Genomic DNA, 18,586 nt, shown 5'->3' on the forward strand with positions numbered 1-18,586 from the left:
CTCCCCCTGTCCCCCTCAGTGCACAAATTTTTGTGCACTGGGCCTCTAGTCTATATATAAAAGGCTAATATGCTAAGTGTCTGACCTTCTGACCGATCTCTATGATACGCACTGACCACCACGGGGCAGACACTTAACACAGGAGCAGCCTTGACATGCACTGGCCATTTATAGAGAAACAGCACCATGGACCTGGTGTCCACAAAGCAACACTTGGCTTCCCCCAACACAGGCCCCGCCACCACTCAGAGCAACACCCCACCAAATCACAGCCGATGCTGCCAAGACCCACCACTGCAGTTAAATATTTTACCTTTTGTTCTTCCTGCATGATCTATAATAATAACCTGCTTCATGTTGATATTTACTGCTTGTTGCTGACAACTACCTGAAAGAAAAGTTGAGGTGCTTCACTGGGATGGAAAACGTTTAGCTAAATCAGAAAGCAGGTCTAATTAAGCAAGTTGATTCTATCCTATATAATAAAAGGGTAATATGCTAATAGACCGAATGACAGAACAACCAAACAACCAATCAAAGTGTAATATGCTAATGATAAGCTAAGGCTGCTCAACCGCTAGCTATGACATGCACTGACCACCAGGGGGAAGATGCTCTGACCAGTAGGTTAACTTGCTGCTGGGGTCGGCCAATCGGGACTGAACAAGATGAGCCGGACACACCCTGGAGCCCTCTCTCAGTCCCCGCCCCAGCTTGATTGTGCACCGGTGGAGTCCCTCAGCCTGGCCTGCACCCTCTCGCAATCTGAGACCCCTCAGGGGATGTTGGAGAGCCAGTTTCAGCCCGATCCCACAGGCCACTCCCTTGGGAGGGCACCAGTCACAGGGCTCATGACTGGTGAGCGCTGCTGCGGCAGTGCAAGCCTCTCCAATTGGGACTGATTTAGTGTGAGCCCACAGCAGGCACAGTGGGGACGGGGTGAGCATGAGTGGCAGGTAGGAGCTACAGGCAGCATTGAACTGCAGGTTTCAGCCAGATCCCTGTAGGCCACCCAGGGGGACCCCACCCATGCACAAATTCATGCACTGGGCCTCTAGTATATATATAAAAGGCTAGTTGACTTGCACATGGGTGATATATATAAAGCTCTCACTGGCACCAAAATACTTCCTTTCCTATACATATGCTCATGGCATATGTATTTATAAAAACAACAAAAACTAATGACCACGAAGAACACAGCAAGTGTTGTGGATGGATCTGCGAACCAACCTTACTAAAATAACCCTTACCTTCCATTAGCTTCCCCCATGTTTTCTAATAACTTTCTCACCCCTAGCCCAAACTCTTCACCCCTTTACCTTTTCTTGTCATAGCTCCACAATGTATCATATTTTCTTAAAAAGAATATATATATATTTTCTTAGGCCCATCTACTTGTTTGCGTCTTCACTTTTTTCTGCAAAGGCCAAATGCATAATAATAAACCTTTCTCCTGTTAATCTGTCTTGTGAATCTAATTTTCAGGGCCCCAGTCACTAGACATAACAGAGTAGAGGAAACTTTTGTCCCTTCCCGTCACCACCTTTATATTAGTTGTACTTTCTCAGTACTATAACTGGAAAAGAAAAGAAGAGTTCATGAAAGTAAGTAACTGGCCTGACTTGGTCAATGAGATCCAGTCTCTGGGCATTATTTTTTTTTTATTTTTTTTTTTAAAATATATTTTATTGATTTTTTACAGAGAGAAAGGGAGAGAGATAGAGAGTTAGAAACATCGATGAGAGAGAAACATCGATCAGCTGCCTCCTGCACATCCCCCGCCGGAGATGTGCGCGCAACCCAGATACATGCCCTTGACCGGAATCGAACCTGGGACCCTTCAGTCCGCAGGCCGACGCTCTATCCACTGAGCCAAACCAGTTTCGGCCATTATTTTATTTTTAATCTATGGGTTTATCATCTCTCTAAGGGAATTCTCTAGAAGATATTTACTGTGAATAAAATGTTAGTGATGATTCGTTCTTAAAAGTGAAGCTTCCACTGTGAATGTAGAGGCCGAGTCTATCATTTCTGAGAGAATCAGTGTGTCCCTGAAGTCATGACTTGTTATTTGAAGAAACAAGGCTTACACAGTAGATACAAATGATCTGGTAACAGGGCACCAGAATATTAGTTAGCCATTGATGTCTCATTGTGATAAAGCAAGACCACCTTCTGTCTTCAGAGATGGAGTGAGGGACTGAGGCTGTGTGAGCAGTGTTAGCCTCATGGGCTTCTCCAGAAGGCAGACCTTCAAATCATAGCTCTGCCACTGACTAGCTGTGCCACTGGGGCAAGTGCCTTTCCCGCTCTGAATCTCAGTTCTTTACTTGCAAAGGTGGGGATTCACTCACTCATTGCCTCATTTATGGAGACACTATTATTTGGGCATCTCCACTATATAGTAGTGGCTGGGGATGGGATGACAGAAGAGCACAAACACAGTCCCTTACAATTAATTTCCATGTCATAGGATTGTTGCATGGATTCAGTAGAATAATTCAAATAAAGGGTCTGGTGCAGTAGTTATTATTATTAACTTTATTTTTAAAATTTTTTTATTGATTTCAGTGAGGAAGGGAGAGAGGGGAGAGAGAGAGAGAGAGAGAGAGAGACATCAATGATGAGAGAGAATGATTGATAGGCTGCCTCCTGCATGCCTCACACTGGGGATCAAGCCCACAACCTGGACATGTGCCCTGACCAGGAATCAAACCGTGATCTCTTGGTTCATAGGTCAATGTAAAACCACTGAGTCATGCCAGGCAAGCTAACTTTAAATTATATTTGATTCAAATACCTAATTAGAGCAACCTGCCTTGGAAGTTGGTCTTATTTGTTGAAGATCTCCAGTTTTTTCGAGAATAGTTACAGGTTCTTACTCCCCACTGCCTCCTGTGGCCTATAAACTTCCTACCATAACCTCATTTACTTTGGTTAACTCTTTGGACCTGAACAAATTATTAGCAAAACAGAAGGAAGAGATATCCTTCCTTTCCCCTCCTCCCACCCCATCCTGGATACCTCTTGATTGGCGCATTCTAGAAACCATATTTCATTCTTTCAACATTATTGAATATCTGTCATACATTGGGCCATGTACTAAATGTGGAATATACAAAACCAACAGGCCATGGTTCTTATCCTTGAGAAGCTAAAAACATTCCAAACACATATTCTAAAAATGGACCAGACAGACCTCAGAGTCTCCAAGAGTGTAAGAGGGGTGATCTTCAATGAAAGTTCAGGACAGTGTTTGGCAAATCATAGTTCTCATAATCTTTATAGATTCGGATGCCACACAGTGTCACATGGGCATAGACATTCCTTGATGTCCTAACCATCTGCTAACCAGCTTTCTGCCTCGGTCTGTGCTCACTTTTATTTCAGCTGGACAGCTCCTAACAACCCTAGAAGGAACTGTTTCTAAGCTATAAAGAACTTGGAATGTGTTTTTCAAAAGTACATTTTTTTCAACATTCAAGGAATTTTAAGAAACGTACCATTTGCCTCAGGGCAGATGATTTAAAAGATCTCTCTGTGATGGCTTCAAATACGTTGGTGATTGGGAAGCTGATGCATGAATATAAGGCATTATTATTCCACAGTGAGTCTTCAGAGGAGGAAACTAGTTAGGGGACTATTTTCCTCCCTAACATTTTATTAGCTGAAATATCAAAATACCCAATGTTCTTTGTATTCAGAGGTGACACTGGTACAAGCACGACTGTCAGCGGCTGTCAATCCCGGGCTTTGGAAGCAATGTCACGGTGCTTTAACTTGCTTTTCAGTTTGCTCAGCATGTCTTTGAAGCACTGCCTCTACTCATCTCTTCCACAGCTCACTGTTCAGCCAAATTACACTCTCTCCGAAGGAACTCAGCTAAATCCTTAAAAGGTAGTGGGCCAGCTTCCTCCGTGTTGAGGATTAAATCCTGTCTTTTTCAAAGAGTGATCTTCAGGTAGGCACCATCCACATGCCTGGTGTGGTTGTTACAGTGCATATTCCTGGACCTCATTCCCAAACCAATGGGTTCAGAGACTCTAGGGGTGGGAGATCAGGTAACCTGCATTTGCCCTAGGGATTCCTATGGACTGGTGGTTAAGACCTCTGAGTTGAAGGCTTTTACAGGCCCTAACTATGTTTTGGTTGAGCCTCTGTATTCCTTTACACACAGGGACATCAACAATCTGCAGAAGCTCATTCCCAGAAAGACACCTGGGAATATCACAAAGGCAGGTCTATTCATATAATTCAAATCATCCAAGAAAACTTTCTGTCCCTTAAAGATTTTATGGCTTATATTTTGAAAATATCCCCATCTAATCAAGTATACTTTTCTAAATGTCCAGGCAGAAAACAAGCCAAATTCAAAACAGTAACATACTTTGAAAGAAGAAGAGCTTGGAGAAGGGGAATAGGATTATAACCTTCCACGGGAAGGGAAACAGCCCTCAGCTTGGCTAATACATAAGCAAAAAAGAGCCCTTTCAGGTATTGGTTAAGAAAATAAAAATAAGTGCAACAACACCTTGGGCTTCCTTCCCAGCCCTGCTCAGGGAGACTGCACTTCCTCTGGCCACCTGGAGCTCAGAGCTCCATTTCTATCTACGGTTTCTACAACTACAGACAGCATTTCCACCCAATTGTGTGTGTGTGTGTGTGTGTGTTTAACTTTTGATTTCAAAATAATTATAGATTTGTAGGAAATTTCAAAAAATGCACAGGGTTGTTTCATATATCTACACTCAGTTTCCCCAATGGTAACATCTTATACAACTATAGTACAATATCATAGCCAGGAAATTGTGACAAAACTGCTCTGTCACCACAGGCTCTCCGTGCTATCTCTTCAGAGCCATGCCCACCCCTTCCACTACCATCTCACCATCTCTAAGCCCTAGCAATGGCTAATCTGTTTTCTATCTCTATAATTTCCCACAATTATTTTTTAATAGCATTTTAATAGCTTTGAGGCAACCTTCAACCATGCTGAGCTTCCTGCCTGGACTGTCCAAGTTGCCTCTCAAGGTACCAATTACTGTTTTTGTCAGTGCTCTAGTTGCAAAGTTATATACATTTTTAGTGCTTTGACCATAATCCTAATATTCCTAAAAGCATTATTCTGAATGAACAATTTTGCTGACTGTGTGGCTTGTCTCACAATGTCTATTCTGTGTCACAGCAGAAATAACTGCATCATGGCTCCAACATAACAGGAGGGTTTTTCTTTTACCCACAGAAAAGTCCAAGGAAGATATTCTGTCTGGCAAGATTTTTCATTCAATCAAGTAACTCAGATTTCTTTTATTTTCTGATTCTGCCATTTTGATGGTTAATTTTACATGTTAAATGGACTGGGACACAGATGCCCAGAGATCTGGTAAAATATTATTTCTGGGTGTGTCTGTAGGGGGTTTCTGGATGAGATTAACATTTGAATCAGTAGACTGAGTAGAGGAGATTGCACTTCCTAGGGTGGGTGGGCCTCATGAAATCCATCCAAGACCCAAAAGGTACAAAGAGCTGAGTACAAAGGAGCTGAATAAAATAGAAGGCTGAATAAGAAAGAATTCTTTCTGTCTGCCTGACTGTCTTTGAGCTGGGACCTTGGTCTTCTCCTGTCTTTGGATTCCAACTCTGACTAGAATTTTTACTTTATGCTTTCCTGGTTCTCTGGCCTTCAGATTCAAACAGTAACTAAACCATTGGCTCTCCTGGGCTTCTAGCTTGCCAGCTGCAGATCTCAGATTTTTCAGCCTCCATAGTCATGCGAGCCAATTTCTTATAGTAAATCTCTATGTACACATCTGTTGGTTCTGTTCCTGAAGAACCCTGACCAACACAACCACCCTCTCAGGCCATGACATAGTTGTGGTTGCCTCTCCGTAGTGGATGGGCACAGAGAGAAAGGAAGAAGCATAGCTGCTCCTTCAAGTTCATTAGGAAATGACACAACTTTCATTTAAGTCCCATTGTTTAGAACTCAGTCACATGGCCACTCCTAACTGCAAGAAGACCTGGGAAAATTTTAGGTCGAAGGACATCTCTCTTCTAACTTCTAAAAGTGGGGGTTTCGCCCGGCCAGATGGCTCAATGGTTGAGCATCGACCTATGAACCAGGAGGTCACAGTCTGATTCCCGGACACAGCACATGCTGGGGTTATAGGCTCAATTTCCAGTGGGGGATGTGCAGGAGGCAGCTGATCAAAGATTCTCTCTCATCATTGATCTCTCTCTCTCTCTCTCTTTCTCTCTCTCTCTCTCCCTCTTCCTTCTTCTCTGAAATCAATAAAAACATATTACAAAGTAAATAAAAATGGAGGTTTCCTTAGGAGGAAAAAGGGAGAAGTAGATGGCTTTGGACTAGGCAAAAAACAGTGTCTGAAATAAGAATGAGTATGGAGATGAGGCTGCAAAATTTTTCATCACCGAATTATTTATAATAGTGAATAGAATAGAACATTCTAACAGCTTAAAGAAGCCATAATCAGAGAGTGGTTAAATATATTATGATGGATTCATACAAAAGAATAAAATGAACTGTTATAAATGGTGTTTTAGAAGAATACATTATTTAGAATGATGTGAAAAATGTTTATAAGCACTGTTGATTTAAAAAAGCAGGTAACAAAACTAACTTATATATAGTATGTTCCCTTTTTTGTAAAACAACAACAAAACAGTAAATATGTGTACTGAGGAGAGACTAAATGGATAGACAGTATATCACAATTTCAACAGTGGTTATCCCTCTGGGAAATTATAGGTGACTCTTATTTTTTTAAATGTGGAGTTTCTAAAGCTTTGGAAATATAAAAAATGTATCATACTTGAAATAGAAATAAAAAATTTAAAAATAAGGTAATGAATATTGGTGACCATAAAACAAGGATAAAAGGCACCAGGTTGAAAGAAGGAATTGGTGACCTGGGTTTGAATCCTCACTCTACAATTTATTAATTGTGTTACTTTGGATGAGTTATCAACCTTTCCAGGTCTTGATTTCCTCATCCATAAAATGAGAACACTGGAAATAAAAATATCAACCTCATTGACTTGTTATGAGACTTCAATAAAATATTGTTCTTCTAGTTTAGGACTTGGCACACAGTAAGTGCTCCAAGAGCTTAGCCATTGTTATCATGATCATTATTAATAGTGTAGAATACTGTTCAAGGTCATGGGATGACATGGAAGTCTTTGAACATTCTCTCCATTCCTGGGCCAAATATAAGTCTTCATAAATACAGCCCTGCTTCTTCCTCCAAATCTACATTGCTTTTTTTCCACCTCAGTTTTTGCACTATTCTTTTCCATAAACTTTCATACATGTTCTTTGCTATCAATACCATTCAGCCTAAACTCTAATCTCAATTTTTTAAAAAAATCCACCAATTCTAATCTTCATGATTTCATTTTAATGAAGATCATACCACTAATCAGCCATCATTAAACATCATTTCTGAAGAATTTGGCTTTTAAGAAACTTTTAAGCAATTATGATGACCACATTTTATAGAATGTCTCCCTCATCACTACCACACACATATCTGCCTCCATTCTGTTTCCTTTTCTGCAGAGGTAACTCTGTGGCTCTCTCCAGCCCCTCATTTACTCCTACTACCCCCTCCACCCAGGCCTTTCTTCTTCCCTGTCTTTGGGGAAGGCAGCAGCCAGATTTGCCTGTGCCAGCACTGATTATGGATAAGCCTGGTTAATTCTGGATAGCGTATAGGAAGCCATTTGACAATGTCTCTAACCTACACTTTATCAGTGACTGAGATGAATTTTGGTCTCTATTTGCCTTATCCTTTGTCTTATTTTTTAAGTGATTCAAAACCTGGATGAGGAAAGCATTTCCATTTATGGACCCTACTCAAAGAAAACACACACACACACACACACGCGCACACGCATGGACCCGTGTGCACAAACCAATACTTTAATGAGAATACAACTTATAAAGATAAAGGTGGACTTTTACTTTTGTTTTACTAAAGCAATGATAAGGAGCAGGTGGGAAGGACGCTATACTGAAGCATCCAAAGAAGTAAAAAAAAAAAAAAAGCTGACCAGAATTTGAAAGACTAGGTGAGTGCTCAATGTAGATTCAGTTTGCATTTTTAGGATAACATAGCGCTTCTCAAACTGTAATACAGTAGTGCCAAAAGATCACCTGAGGATGTTGGCATTTATATTCTGATTCAATGAGTTTGGAATGGAGCCCAAATTCCATATTTTCATAAGCTCCAGGTGATGCCTTTGCTCCACATACAGCACCCTGAGTAGCAAGGGTACAGGATATCATGAACTGCTACCTTCTGCTCGTGATAATCACTCATCAACTTCTTTATTTTGAAGCAAATTTACATTAACAATTATTTTGCCCAGTCTAGTATTTATGATGTGCCTCTATTTTCCCAAGTGCACATCCACCTGGATAGCATATCATGTTTGCTCATGTCGCTCACCTGGCCCCACCTTTTATTTTTAAAAAAATATTTTTATTGATTTTTTTTTTTAGAGAGAAAGGAAAGGAGAGATAGAGAGAGATAGAAACATCAGTGAGGAGAGAGAATCATTGATTGGCTGCCTCCTTCACACCCCATACTGGGGATCAAACCCACAACCCAGGCAAGTGCCCTGACCGAGAATTGAACTGTTGAACTGTGACCTCCTGGTTCATAGGTTGATGCTCACCGCTGAGCTACACTGTCTGGGCTGCCCCCAGCTTTTAATGGCTCCCCATTATCAGCAAGCTTTTGCTGCATTGACAAACCACCCCAAAATATAGAGGCTTAAAACAACAACTATTCAATTTGCTCACGGTTCTGTGGGTTACGATTTGGGTTGGGTATGGCCAGCTGCACTTAGTTGCTGTTCTCCTAATAGTGCTGACTGATGGCTGGCGCAGTGGAGGGCACTGGGCCACAGGTTTCTCAAGAACATCTAACCGGCTTCAGCAGGCTTGTTCATATGGAGGCAGGAAGGGTCTAAGTGCAGCATTAGGGCCAGCCCTTTTCATTCTTCTACCTGAATCATGTTTGCTACCATCCAGCTGACTGATCAAAGCAAGTTGCATGACCAAATTCAGCATCAATGCAGGGCAGAATTACCTAAGTAAGGGTGTGGCTACTAGGAGGGGGAAGCACTTGTGGCTGCTTTTGCAATCTGAATATTCAAGTGCAAATTGGCCTTTAAGGCCTTCCCCAGAGAGGCCTATCAGGCTTGTGTTTTCTCTACACTATTGCTTTTTCACTTCATTCCTCCTGGGCCACTTTCTATCTACTTTTGAACAGAGCCCTCGGTCGCTTTCCAATGCTACCTCCTACTTAAGCTTGGTGTCTACATTGGATGGGCTCTTCAGTCATATGGCACATCTCATTCAGACTCTGATATTGACTAATGGGCAGGTTATATCCTCCCCTACTAGATGGGATATTTCTAAAGGGTCTTGATTGGGGCTTGCTTTTTGCATTCTTATAATATCCAGCAAATAATATCAATTGCTACTATTTATTAAGTGCTACTATTTTTTGAGAGTAGTTAATTTATAAATCTTTTATCTCATACAAAGTAAGTGTTCTTATTGGCTCCTTTTTTATAGACTAGGAGATGAAACACAGAGAAATGAAGTAACTTGTACAAGATCACAGAGCCAGGAAGTGGCAGAGTCAGGATTTGAACACATTATCCATTGAACTCAGAGCCTGGCCTTTTCAACTAGTCTTCTCATTGGTCGAAAAGAACCGTTTGAATAAGCCACATGCAGATAATTAAGAATTAGCCAAGGAGTGTGGGTTTTTTCACTTGTTGGGAATGCAAGTCAGGTTTCAGGGGTAAAAAAAGGTGTCAGTTAATGGGCTTCTTACATGGATGAGCTCAGATTTTTACTCAAGTCTAGAGGTTCACAAAAAGGTCTCGGTTCAGGCTCTGTAGAACTGAATCACTGGTCAAATGATTTCAGACTCAGAAAACTGAGAAAAAAAAGAACCACAAAAAACCCCAAACCAAAAAACAACAATCTAGACAGCTTCTTATTAGTGTCTCGGGAGATGAAGAAGTGACAACCATACCAGCACAGATATCAGACTGGTCAGCAGAATGTTCTATCAAAAGGGAAACGAAGTTAAGATGAGAAGGATGCAGGGTATGTTTACGTTCTGCCTCCTTCCAAAAAAAGGATTTGAGTCCATTGCAAAGGGAGTGGCTATTTTTAAGTAATACAGTCACCACTGAGGCAGGGTGAGTCATTCTCAATTAAAATGCTGAATCTGCCACGCTGACGGGAAGACTCATATTGAGTCATCAATGCTCCATCTCCCTTGGGCGGTCCTGGAGAAATTCTCTTCTCTCAATGTCTCCATGTTCGATATTGCATGAGGACATCAATATTGACTGGCTTTGCTCTCTTGGTTTGGATTGTGAAATCTGCTCCACGCTGACTCTGATTATTCACTTCCCAGCGTCACAGCTGCAGTTTGGGCAGCTGGCACCAGGGGATGGCAATGCCTTAGGCTTAAGTATAGAGGGATGGAATAATTGGTCAGTCTTTCTGTAGGTGAGAACAATGCAGGAAAAGTAAATGCCTTGTGTAGCAGTCAGGATTGAAAGCAGATATGACTCTAGAAGGGACTAATGGTAAGGAGTAATGTGTGCACAAAATCCTTGGGAAGTCTAGGAGTGTGGACTCCAGACCGACTTCTAGAAATGACTCCCAGGATTCTGCAGAACTGACCCACCAGGGGAGCTATCACCTCGGAGGCCACCAACAGGACCACTGATGTCCAGAACCCACTGCTGAGGCTGTGTTTCTGGAATTGGGAAGCCGCCTGGACACCAGGAGGCTGGAGAATGGACTCCAAAAGGCTGAAACTGGCTGTTCATGTCTCATGTCTCTACTGCGTTGCTTGCCAATGACGACGCACAGTCGAAAGAAGCAGGACACTTTCCAAGTCACATGCAAGTACATCTAATTGGTCAAACTTAATTTGCTTCTAGAATTAAGAATTGCTAGCTGGGAGGGCATTTGGGAAAGGCCCAGAGAAGGATGCTCACCCAGCCAGCTCACACTCTCCACACCCAGGGTCTAATGCAGCCGTGGGCAAACTACGACCTGCGGGCAGGATTCGGCCCATTTGAAATGAATAAAACTATTGAAAAAAAAAGACCATACCCTTTTATCTACTGATGTTTACTTTGAATTTACATTAGTTCACACAAACACTCCATCCATGCTTTTGTTCCGGCCCTCCGGTCCAGTTTAAGAACCCATTGTGGCCCTCGAGTCAAAAAGTTTGTCCACCCCTGGTCTAATGGCTTACTCACCTTCCTGGCAACGACTGGCCGCAACAGCAGAGATCATGGTCTCACATGTGTTGAGTGCTCCCTCTGTGGCACGCGCTGTGCTGACCCCTGAACATCCGTCACTGCCTCCCCCTCGCCCTTACTATGGTCCTTTCACAGTGGAGTGAGCTGCTGGGGCCTACAGAGATTGGGTAATTTGTGCAAATTTATGCTGGAGGAAGAAGAGGAGCCAGGCTCTGAACTCCTCCTGCCTTCACCACCACTCCTGGACCACATCCTGTCATCACTGCTCTACCACCTGCCATCACCCTCAGTCCATGCCTCTTTCTCACTCCCTTTCAAATGTCAGCAAGCCTAGCTCTGGGCCAGTTCACAGACTCCTGACAAGTCTCCTGCAGCTTTTCTCTGGCTCCTGCTCTTAACTGGGTATTGTAACTTTGCAACTATCTCAGCAGTTTCACTGCTTGGAGGAAGCTTTCTCTACCTACCTGTCCTCCCACTGGAGAGAGAATTGCTTTACTCATCCCAGGGAAGGTCTGAAATTACTTTCTGCTACATCCACATCTACCTTTATTTCATCTCTCTCCATCTGAAGTAGAGAAGATGAAGGGGAGACCAGGCTTTCAGAATTCTCTGAGTCTCAGCAAAATGTAATTACTATATATATTTTTTTCTTTTCCTAATCAGAGGAGACTTCTCTGAACAACCTAGTTACTGATTCTACGGCTCCCTCCCTTCCTCCTTCCAACTGCTCTTTGAAGCTTGGCCTTGGTGGGGAAGTTATTTTGCTTCCAATTGCTTGAGCGGCCGCATTAATGAGGTTGATGACAGCCAGATCCTGCCATGCTTCTTAAGAGACTTGTCATTTCCTACCCCAAACATTGTGGAACACATGTGAATGGAATGACAAAGGGATGTGGTCATTCTTTGTGTATTTGCATCTGCCACTGTAAACCATCTCCTCGGAGTAAGTACCCTCATCACATGAGGTGTCACCTCTTTGTCCCTGGTTCCTGCCCTCTCTCCTCTCTCCACCTCTGGGTTTATTCAGCAACCATCACATGATAAGCCATCAATGGGACCCATTCTTTTCATTTATCATTTGTTTACCATTTATTCACTCAAACATGTTTCTGAATGCATGCCATGTCCTAGGCACATGCTAGGTGCTAGGAAGAGTAGGTAAAAAGTCAAGCTTCTTGTTTTCCAAAAGCTTCTAATCCAGTTGCTTACACAAGTAATCTACTCATAAAATAATTTGGGGGAAAATACGTTTTTACTTCAAACTAGGTTCCCACTTTGATAACGTGGTCAGGGAAGGCTTCTCAGAGGAGGTGACATTTACAGTGAAGGAAAAGCAGGAGCCCTCTGTGCAAGATGAGAAGGGGAAGATCATTTAAGGCAGCAAGTACAGCTTGGAGGCAGGAAAATAAACATGTGGTGTGTTTCATATTCCGCAAGGAGGTCAATTGGTGGGAGCCCACCAGCTCGAGGGAGGATAGCACCCAGTATCAATGAGGGCCAGACCTTACAAGGCCTTTTAAGTCCAGGTGAAGAGTCTGGATTATATGTTTAGTGTGATGGGAAAGAGTTGAAGGATTCCAAGCAGGGGAAAGATGTGATCTGGTGGATACTTAAAAGATAATTATCTCTGCGGAGTGGGACAGGACGGGAATGGGAGATGATACACAAAAGTGGCAGCAGCCAGGCCACTGAGGTTGTCCTCTGCCGTGGGGAGATGACAGAGGCTTGGACTAGGTGGTGGTGGCGGAGGTGGAGAGAAAGGGGTGGGGTGAGGCCTGACAAGATTGCCGATAGATGAGATCTGAGTGGTGGCGGAGTGGAGATGTCTGTGATGACTTTTGGGTTTTCAGAATCAAGGAATCCTGATGGCAGCGATCTTTTCTGCCCATGGGATTTAGTGGGCTTGCTGACTTAATAATATACTTTGGCAACCTGTCCTCTCTACATTTCTGGCTACATTCTTGTTACTCCATCCACATCCCAGTGGACAGAACTTTCAGGCTGCATAATTACCTGCCTAAAGCCGAGAGCCCGAGATGCCCCATTGGCTCTGACAGTGGGGGAAAGTGGCTAAGAGCATAGCCTACAGGGCCAGACAGCTTGTTGTGAATCCTGGCTATTTCCCTTGACTAATGGTGCAGTCTCACCTGGCTTCTCTGGGCTTAGCCCATAGGGTGGCTGGGAAGATTGGAAGAGCTACTGCAGGTAAAGTCCTCAGAGCAGCACCTGGCATACAGGCTCATATTAGTGTAAGTCAGAGGGACCAGGTGCTTTTGATCTGCCTTCCTTCTACACCCACCTTTACAGCAGGATTTAGTGCAGCGGTTCTCAACCTGTGGGTCGCGGCCCCTTTGGTGGTCGAACAACCCTTTCACAGGGGTCGCCTAAGACTATCCTGCATATCAGATATTTACATTACAATTCATAACAGTAGCAACATTACAGTTATGAAGTAGCAATGAAAATAATTTTATGGTTGGGTCACAACATGAGGAACTGTATTTAAAGGGCCAGAAGGTTGAGAACCACTGCTCTAGAGTGTACATTTCGTTTCAAAACCCAATTGGAAATCTGGCCTCTTCTCTCCTTCCCTGGGCACCTGCTGCATATTTTCCCCTGCCCTCTCCTTTCTTGCAGTTTTCCTGGCCACTGGACCTGGATTCTCCCTCTCATCTCACCCTTAGTTTTTTTCATGGAAACAATAATTGGTTTTGCTAATAGTGTGTGTATGTGGGGGTGAGGGAGGGAAGCATATAGCAGAAAAGAAAAAAATGGCTAAGATTTTATCTTAAGAGTTAGTAAAAGAATAGAAAATAAACCCAAAGAAAGCAGAAGGAAAGAAATAATAAAGATGAGACCAGATTTTTAGGGAAATAGAGAACAAAGCGAGAATTAGTAAGATCAATGATGAAACATTCTAGAAAATATCTAACCAGCACGTTTCAAAACTGTCATAGTTATGGAAAAGAAGAAGAAACTGGTAAATTGTCATAAACCAAGGACACTAGAGAGACACGATGACTGAAAGCAATGTGGTATCCTGATTGGCACATCAAAAAAAAAAAAAAAGGCAAGCAAAAATCCAGTACAGTGGAGCAAGTAGCTTCAGGTAGAACTGATGCCAAGATCAGTACTAGCCGCAAGTGAGAAACAAAAATTTTGTTAATTGTTCTGAAGTCTTGAAAAAATAGATGTCTTTACCCATTTGGTTTCTTTCCTTGCAAGACCAAAGCATTACAAGGGCTAACGCAGGGTCTGAGAAGACCTATAGTTGAAAGATATAAGGCCTTCAATTATAGCTTTGAGCTCTTGCTCTGTTTCTGACTTTAAGGAATATTGGGGTGTTTGGGCAACAGTTTGGTAGGATCTATCTACTCACTCGGTTCTACCCCAATTATGTTTTCGGTGTCAGTGGACTTTGAAGGTCATAGGATGTCAGGTTCAATGTTAAGACCATTATCTGGGTGTGTATCGAATATAATGGGGAAGGCAAAGGTATATCAGGGCAGAAACAACTTGATTATGAACAGAAAACTTCTCTGGAACTTTAAGAAGTAGTTCCTCTATTGAGCATTTAATATTACAATTCCACTTGCAGCGTAAGTCTCTCTTTATTAAATTTTCAGGGGTGAAGTCCCATAGAGTAGGAAGGAATGTTTCTCATTCAAGTGCCCAAGGGTTACAGTTAAGGGCTGGGAGATAGAAAAAATATGTGGGTGATTTGAAAGATAGGAAGAGGTAGAGGAAAGATGAGGGGTTTAATGTAGTAAGAGGAACATCCTTACCTACCAGGAATTGATGAGTGTGACCATCTATATTTGTTGAACTTGAGTGTTTAGGGTAAAAATCAGAGTATTGGGATCTTTTTTCTTCTCCAGAGCGCCTACATTGATCAGAATTGAGGGATTTTCTTTACCTTGGTTTTTCTAAAACTGGACATTCTTTTTTCCAGTGTCCCTTCTGTTTATACTATCTATGCTGTCCTTGTCAAAAATGGTGGCTTGGGTAGTGGGCCACTTAAGCTGTTTAATCTGCAAGATCATAGTTTATTTTGGATTCTATCTCATTTTTATTCTAAACCCCTCTCAAAATGTTCTGACAGGTATTTTAGTTCAGGCAAAGGTGCTATTGATTACCCCAACAAAGTATGTCCAAATGAATGCCAGTCTGGAGAGAACTGCAAACTCATTGGTCTCTAAGGCCGCTCCAACAACAGGCTTAAAGGGCCTGGGCCTGTGTTGCACCCTGTGATTCTGCTTCCTATGACAAACAACACTTGTAGGCAGCACACTACAAAATAGAAGTACGAAAGGGAGCCAACAAGGATGAAAAGGAATAGAATGATTCTACCAAGGATGCCTAACAAATGGGAACCAATAACAAAACCCGGGCACAAAATTTAGAATAAATAGCTGAGGAACTCAACGCAAAGACAGCAGAGTTCATATCCAGCAGTGACATACCACAAGGGCACAGACTTGACGAAGCCACAAGCAGCAAGGTACAAGGGGCCTCTGTGGGTACCTCATCTGGTGGAAGGCTGGACAGTGCAGACCATATCTCCATGGAGTCTTCCAGGAAAACTGGAAATAAACGGAGACCACCCAAATAACTAACAGATTTTTAGAGCTTTCTAGAGCAAGGGAGATAGTCACTCTACTTGCATTGGGGCGACTCAAAGGCAGGCAGGGCAGTGGAAAAGCTGTATGGTAAAAGAATGAGGAAATATTCAGGTGTGTTCTGGTTGGCGGTTATAGGCAGGGAGAAGATGGGGGTTGGTTAAAGAAATGAACATCGTATGTCAGTTTGGGGGGCATATTTGGCTTTCTATGGTTGGTTCTGAGGTGGACGCAGGTGAAAAAGTTGGGAAACTGGCAGTCATGGACCGTGTTCTAATTGTTCTGGGCAGATTGCTGGGTTTTGGGTTGGCTTCTTGGGCTACTTGCTTCTGAGGTTGTGGGGTTGGGGTTCTCATCTAGCCCTTGTCCATTGGTATAATCGGTCTATCAAGGTGAAGATGTCATTGAGAAGTTAGATTTCATTTAATCATCATAACTATCTCCTCCATGTTCCTCTTTTACAGACAAGAAAAAGCAAAGCTCAAGGGGCTATGAGTAATGCATCCAAGGCCATACAACTAGTGACAACAAGCAAAATTCAGACTTACAAATGTTGGACCTATTTTTAAGGTCCATCTTGTAAAGACCATAAAATTATTCTGATGCTGCCCTATCTGTTAGAAATAGTAGGTACTCAAAATTTGTCATTGTATGAGTGAATGGGTGACAATAATTTTGGAACACTTCTTTTGAAATTGTCTCCACAGCCAGCATTTTTTTTAAAAAAACTTCAATGATGGCATGTCTTGATGGATTTAGGTTTTGGAAACAAACATTTTTCCAAATGAAGACTGGTGAATAATGAGAGAGAACCTACTGGCTCAATGCCTAGTGTGTGCATTCAGTAATGAGATGGATCTTGGGCTTTTTGCATATCCTGCATGTGATCTACAAAGCAGCCTTGAAAGCTTTTCCAAAAGAAAAGTTGTGAAAATAGTTGCATTTTGGGAATAAGATCTCAACTTTTCCAAAGTTTGAAGGCCAGTGTGTGTGTGTTTTTTAAAAAATAAGCTAATTCCTCACTATTTTTGCAATTTATCTTTCTGTGTAGTTTTACAGTTCTCAAATTGTCTACATCATTCAACAAATATTGGTTGAACATCCATTATGTGTTCAGTGTGTGCTTTGAACACAGATATGAAATATAGCCCTGTAAACTAGAAGCTCCAAGTCTAGTTAAGGAAGACAGAAAGTTAACAACTGAAATGCAATTGGATAATATCATGGCTGATAAATGGCAGGATACCCTGAGGACATGCAGTAGGAACAGTGGTGAGTTGGTACATGTTAAGTCACTGACTCCTGGTGGGGAGGAGGTAGAGAGATAAGGGCCTGATTTTCAGCATTTGCTGGTTTCCATGGTGTAAATACTCCCCCATTTCAAGCTACCAACATGATGCCACCTAAAAAGGAAGTTGGATAGAGATGTGCATCAGCACACCATTACATCCTATTTCCCTATACAAATACAATCGACGTAAATAATGTCAAAAGCATAGGTAATAGTAAAATATAGTAAAACACTTAGGAAGTGATGAGTTCGGGCATTTGTTACTTTTGCTTTTAATACAGTTAACTTAAGTATAAACTTACCTAATTTGTTGTTAAAGAACAGCTACATTTAAAAACCAGCTCACAACATTACTGAACATTTAACCATCAGCTTTTGCAAGCAAGTGGGAACCAGTGCAAATGGGCTCTAGCAAGCCCCAAGACAAAAGCAATGTCTGGAATTACTGTAGATTCTCCAAACCTAAAGGGAAGATGGTAAGGAAATCGAAGGCAGGGATCCTGCCTTTTCATTTCTGTATCTCCCGCACCTAGCACTAGGTTGTTGCAAATTAAAAAAAAATTAGCCCTGACTGTATTCTGGGCACTATTCTAGGAGCTTGGGAGTGGGGGTGGGGGTGGGTATGGCAGTAAAAACCAAGCACCTGTCTGTAGAGAGTTTACATTCGTGTGTGTGTGTGTGTGTGTGTGTGTGTGTGTGTGTGTGTATGTGTGTAATGACAAATGTCTGTCATATAAGGCTGCGGGAAGTAGGGTTAAAACTTCTGTAGTGCAAAGGAGAAAAGGAGTGAGAATTGCTTTTCCTAAGGGTTGTGAGACGTATGAAGGTTGAATGAAATGTCCTGGAATCTGGGAAACTGAAGCACAGCCTCGGCGCAAATCTCACCATTTCAACAGGACTGGGACACAGGGTAACTTAGGACATTTTTTCTTTCGAAACCCCCACGCAGTGGCCCTTCCCTTTCCTGAGTGCAAAGTCCTTCAAGTCCGGCTCAGAAAGCCCAAGGATTAACCTGACCAATCAGAGGCAGCGAGGCGGGGCTAATTTTCAGCCCCGCGGGAGCCCGCCGCGCATGCTCCAATTCACCAGTTTCGGGTCCACTTTCTGGGGCACTTTGCGCAGGTGCGAGAACGAGACGCAGAAGTTTGGCCCTAGGCGTTGCCGTACCGTCCGGGCGGCGAGTGGCGTCCTGGTTTTATTGGGTGTTCGTCCCGGTGTCAACTGTTCTAACGCCACCTTTGCTATCGCCAATATGAACCCGGAGAGTTTCGCGGCCGGTGAGAGGCTGGTGTCGCCGGCCTACGTGCGGCAGGGCTGTGAGGCCCGCCGCACGCACGAG

General features: G+C 42.7%; 1 protein-coding gene and 1 long non-coding RNA gene across 2 annotated transcripts in view; one reads left to right on the forward strand and one right to left on the reverse strand.

The window, feature by feature from the left end:
* Positions 1-360: 360 nt before the first annotated feature.
* Positions 361-18,287, reverse strand: LOC107184282. Its single transcript, XR_001515104.1, has 3 exons — positions 18,133-18,287; positions 15,862-15,920; positions 361-388 (listed from the first exon to the last, which is right to left on the reverse strand). It is a non-coding gene; the product is annotated as an uncharacterized LOC107184282 (long non-coding RNA).
* The window catches only part of SEPSECS (Sep (O-phosphoserine) tRNA:Sec (selenocysteine) tRNA synthase), a 33,930-nt gene continuing 33,630 nt past the window's right edge, over positions 18,287-18,586 (forward strand). The window contains exon 1 of the mRNA XM_006771039.2: positions 18,287-18,586. This exon is cut by the window's right edge and continues 4 nt beyond it. Coding sequence (XP_006771102.1) covers positions 18,320-18,586 — 267 coding nt within the window. The 5' untranslated portion in view covers positions 18,287-18,319.

Source organism: Myotis davidii, unplaced genomic scaffold, assembly GCF_000327345.1.
Source record: "Myotis davidii unplaced genomic scaffold, ASM32734v1 scaffold743, whole genome shotgun sequence".
In the NCBI taxonomy this organism is placed as follows: domain Eukaryota; kingdom Metazoa; phylum Chordata; class Mammalia; order Chiroptera; family Vespertilionidae; genus Myotis; species Myotis davidii.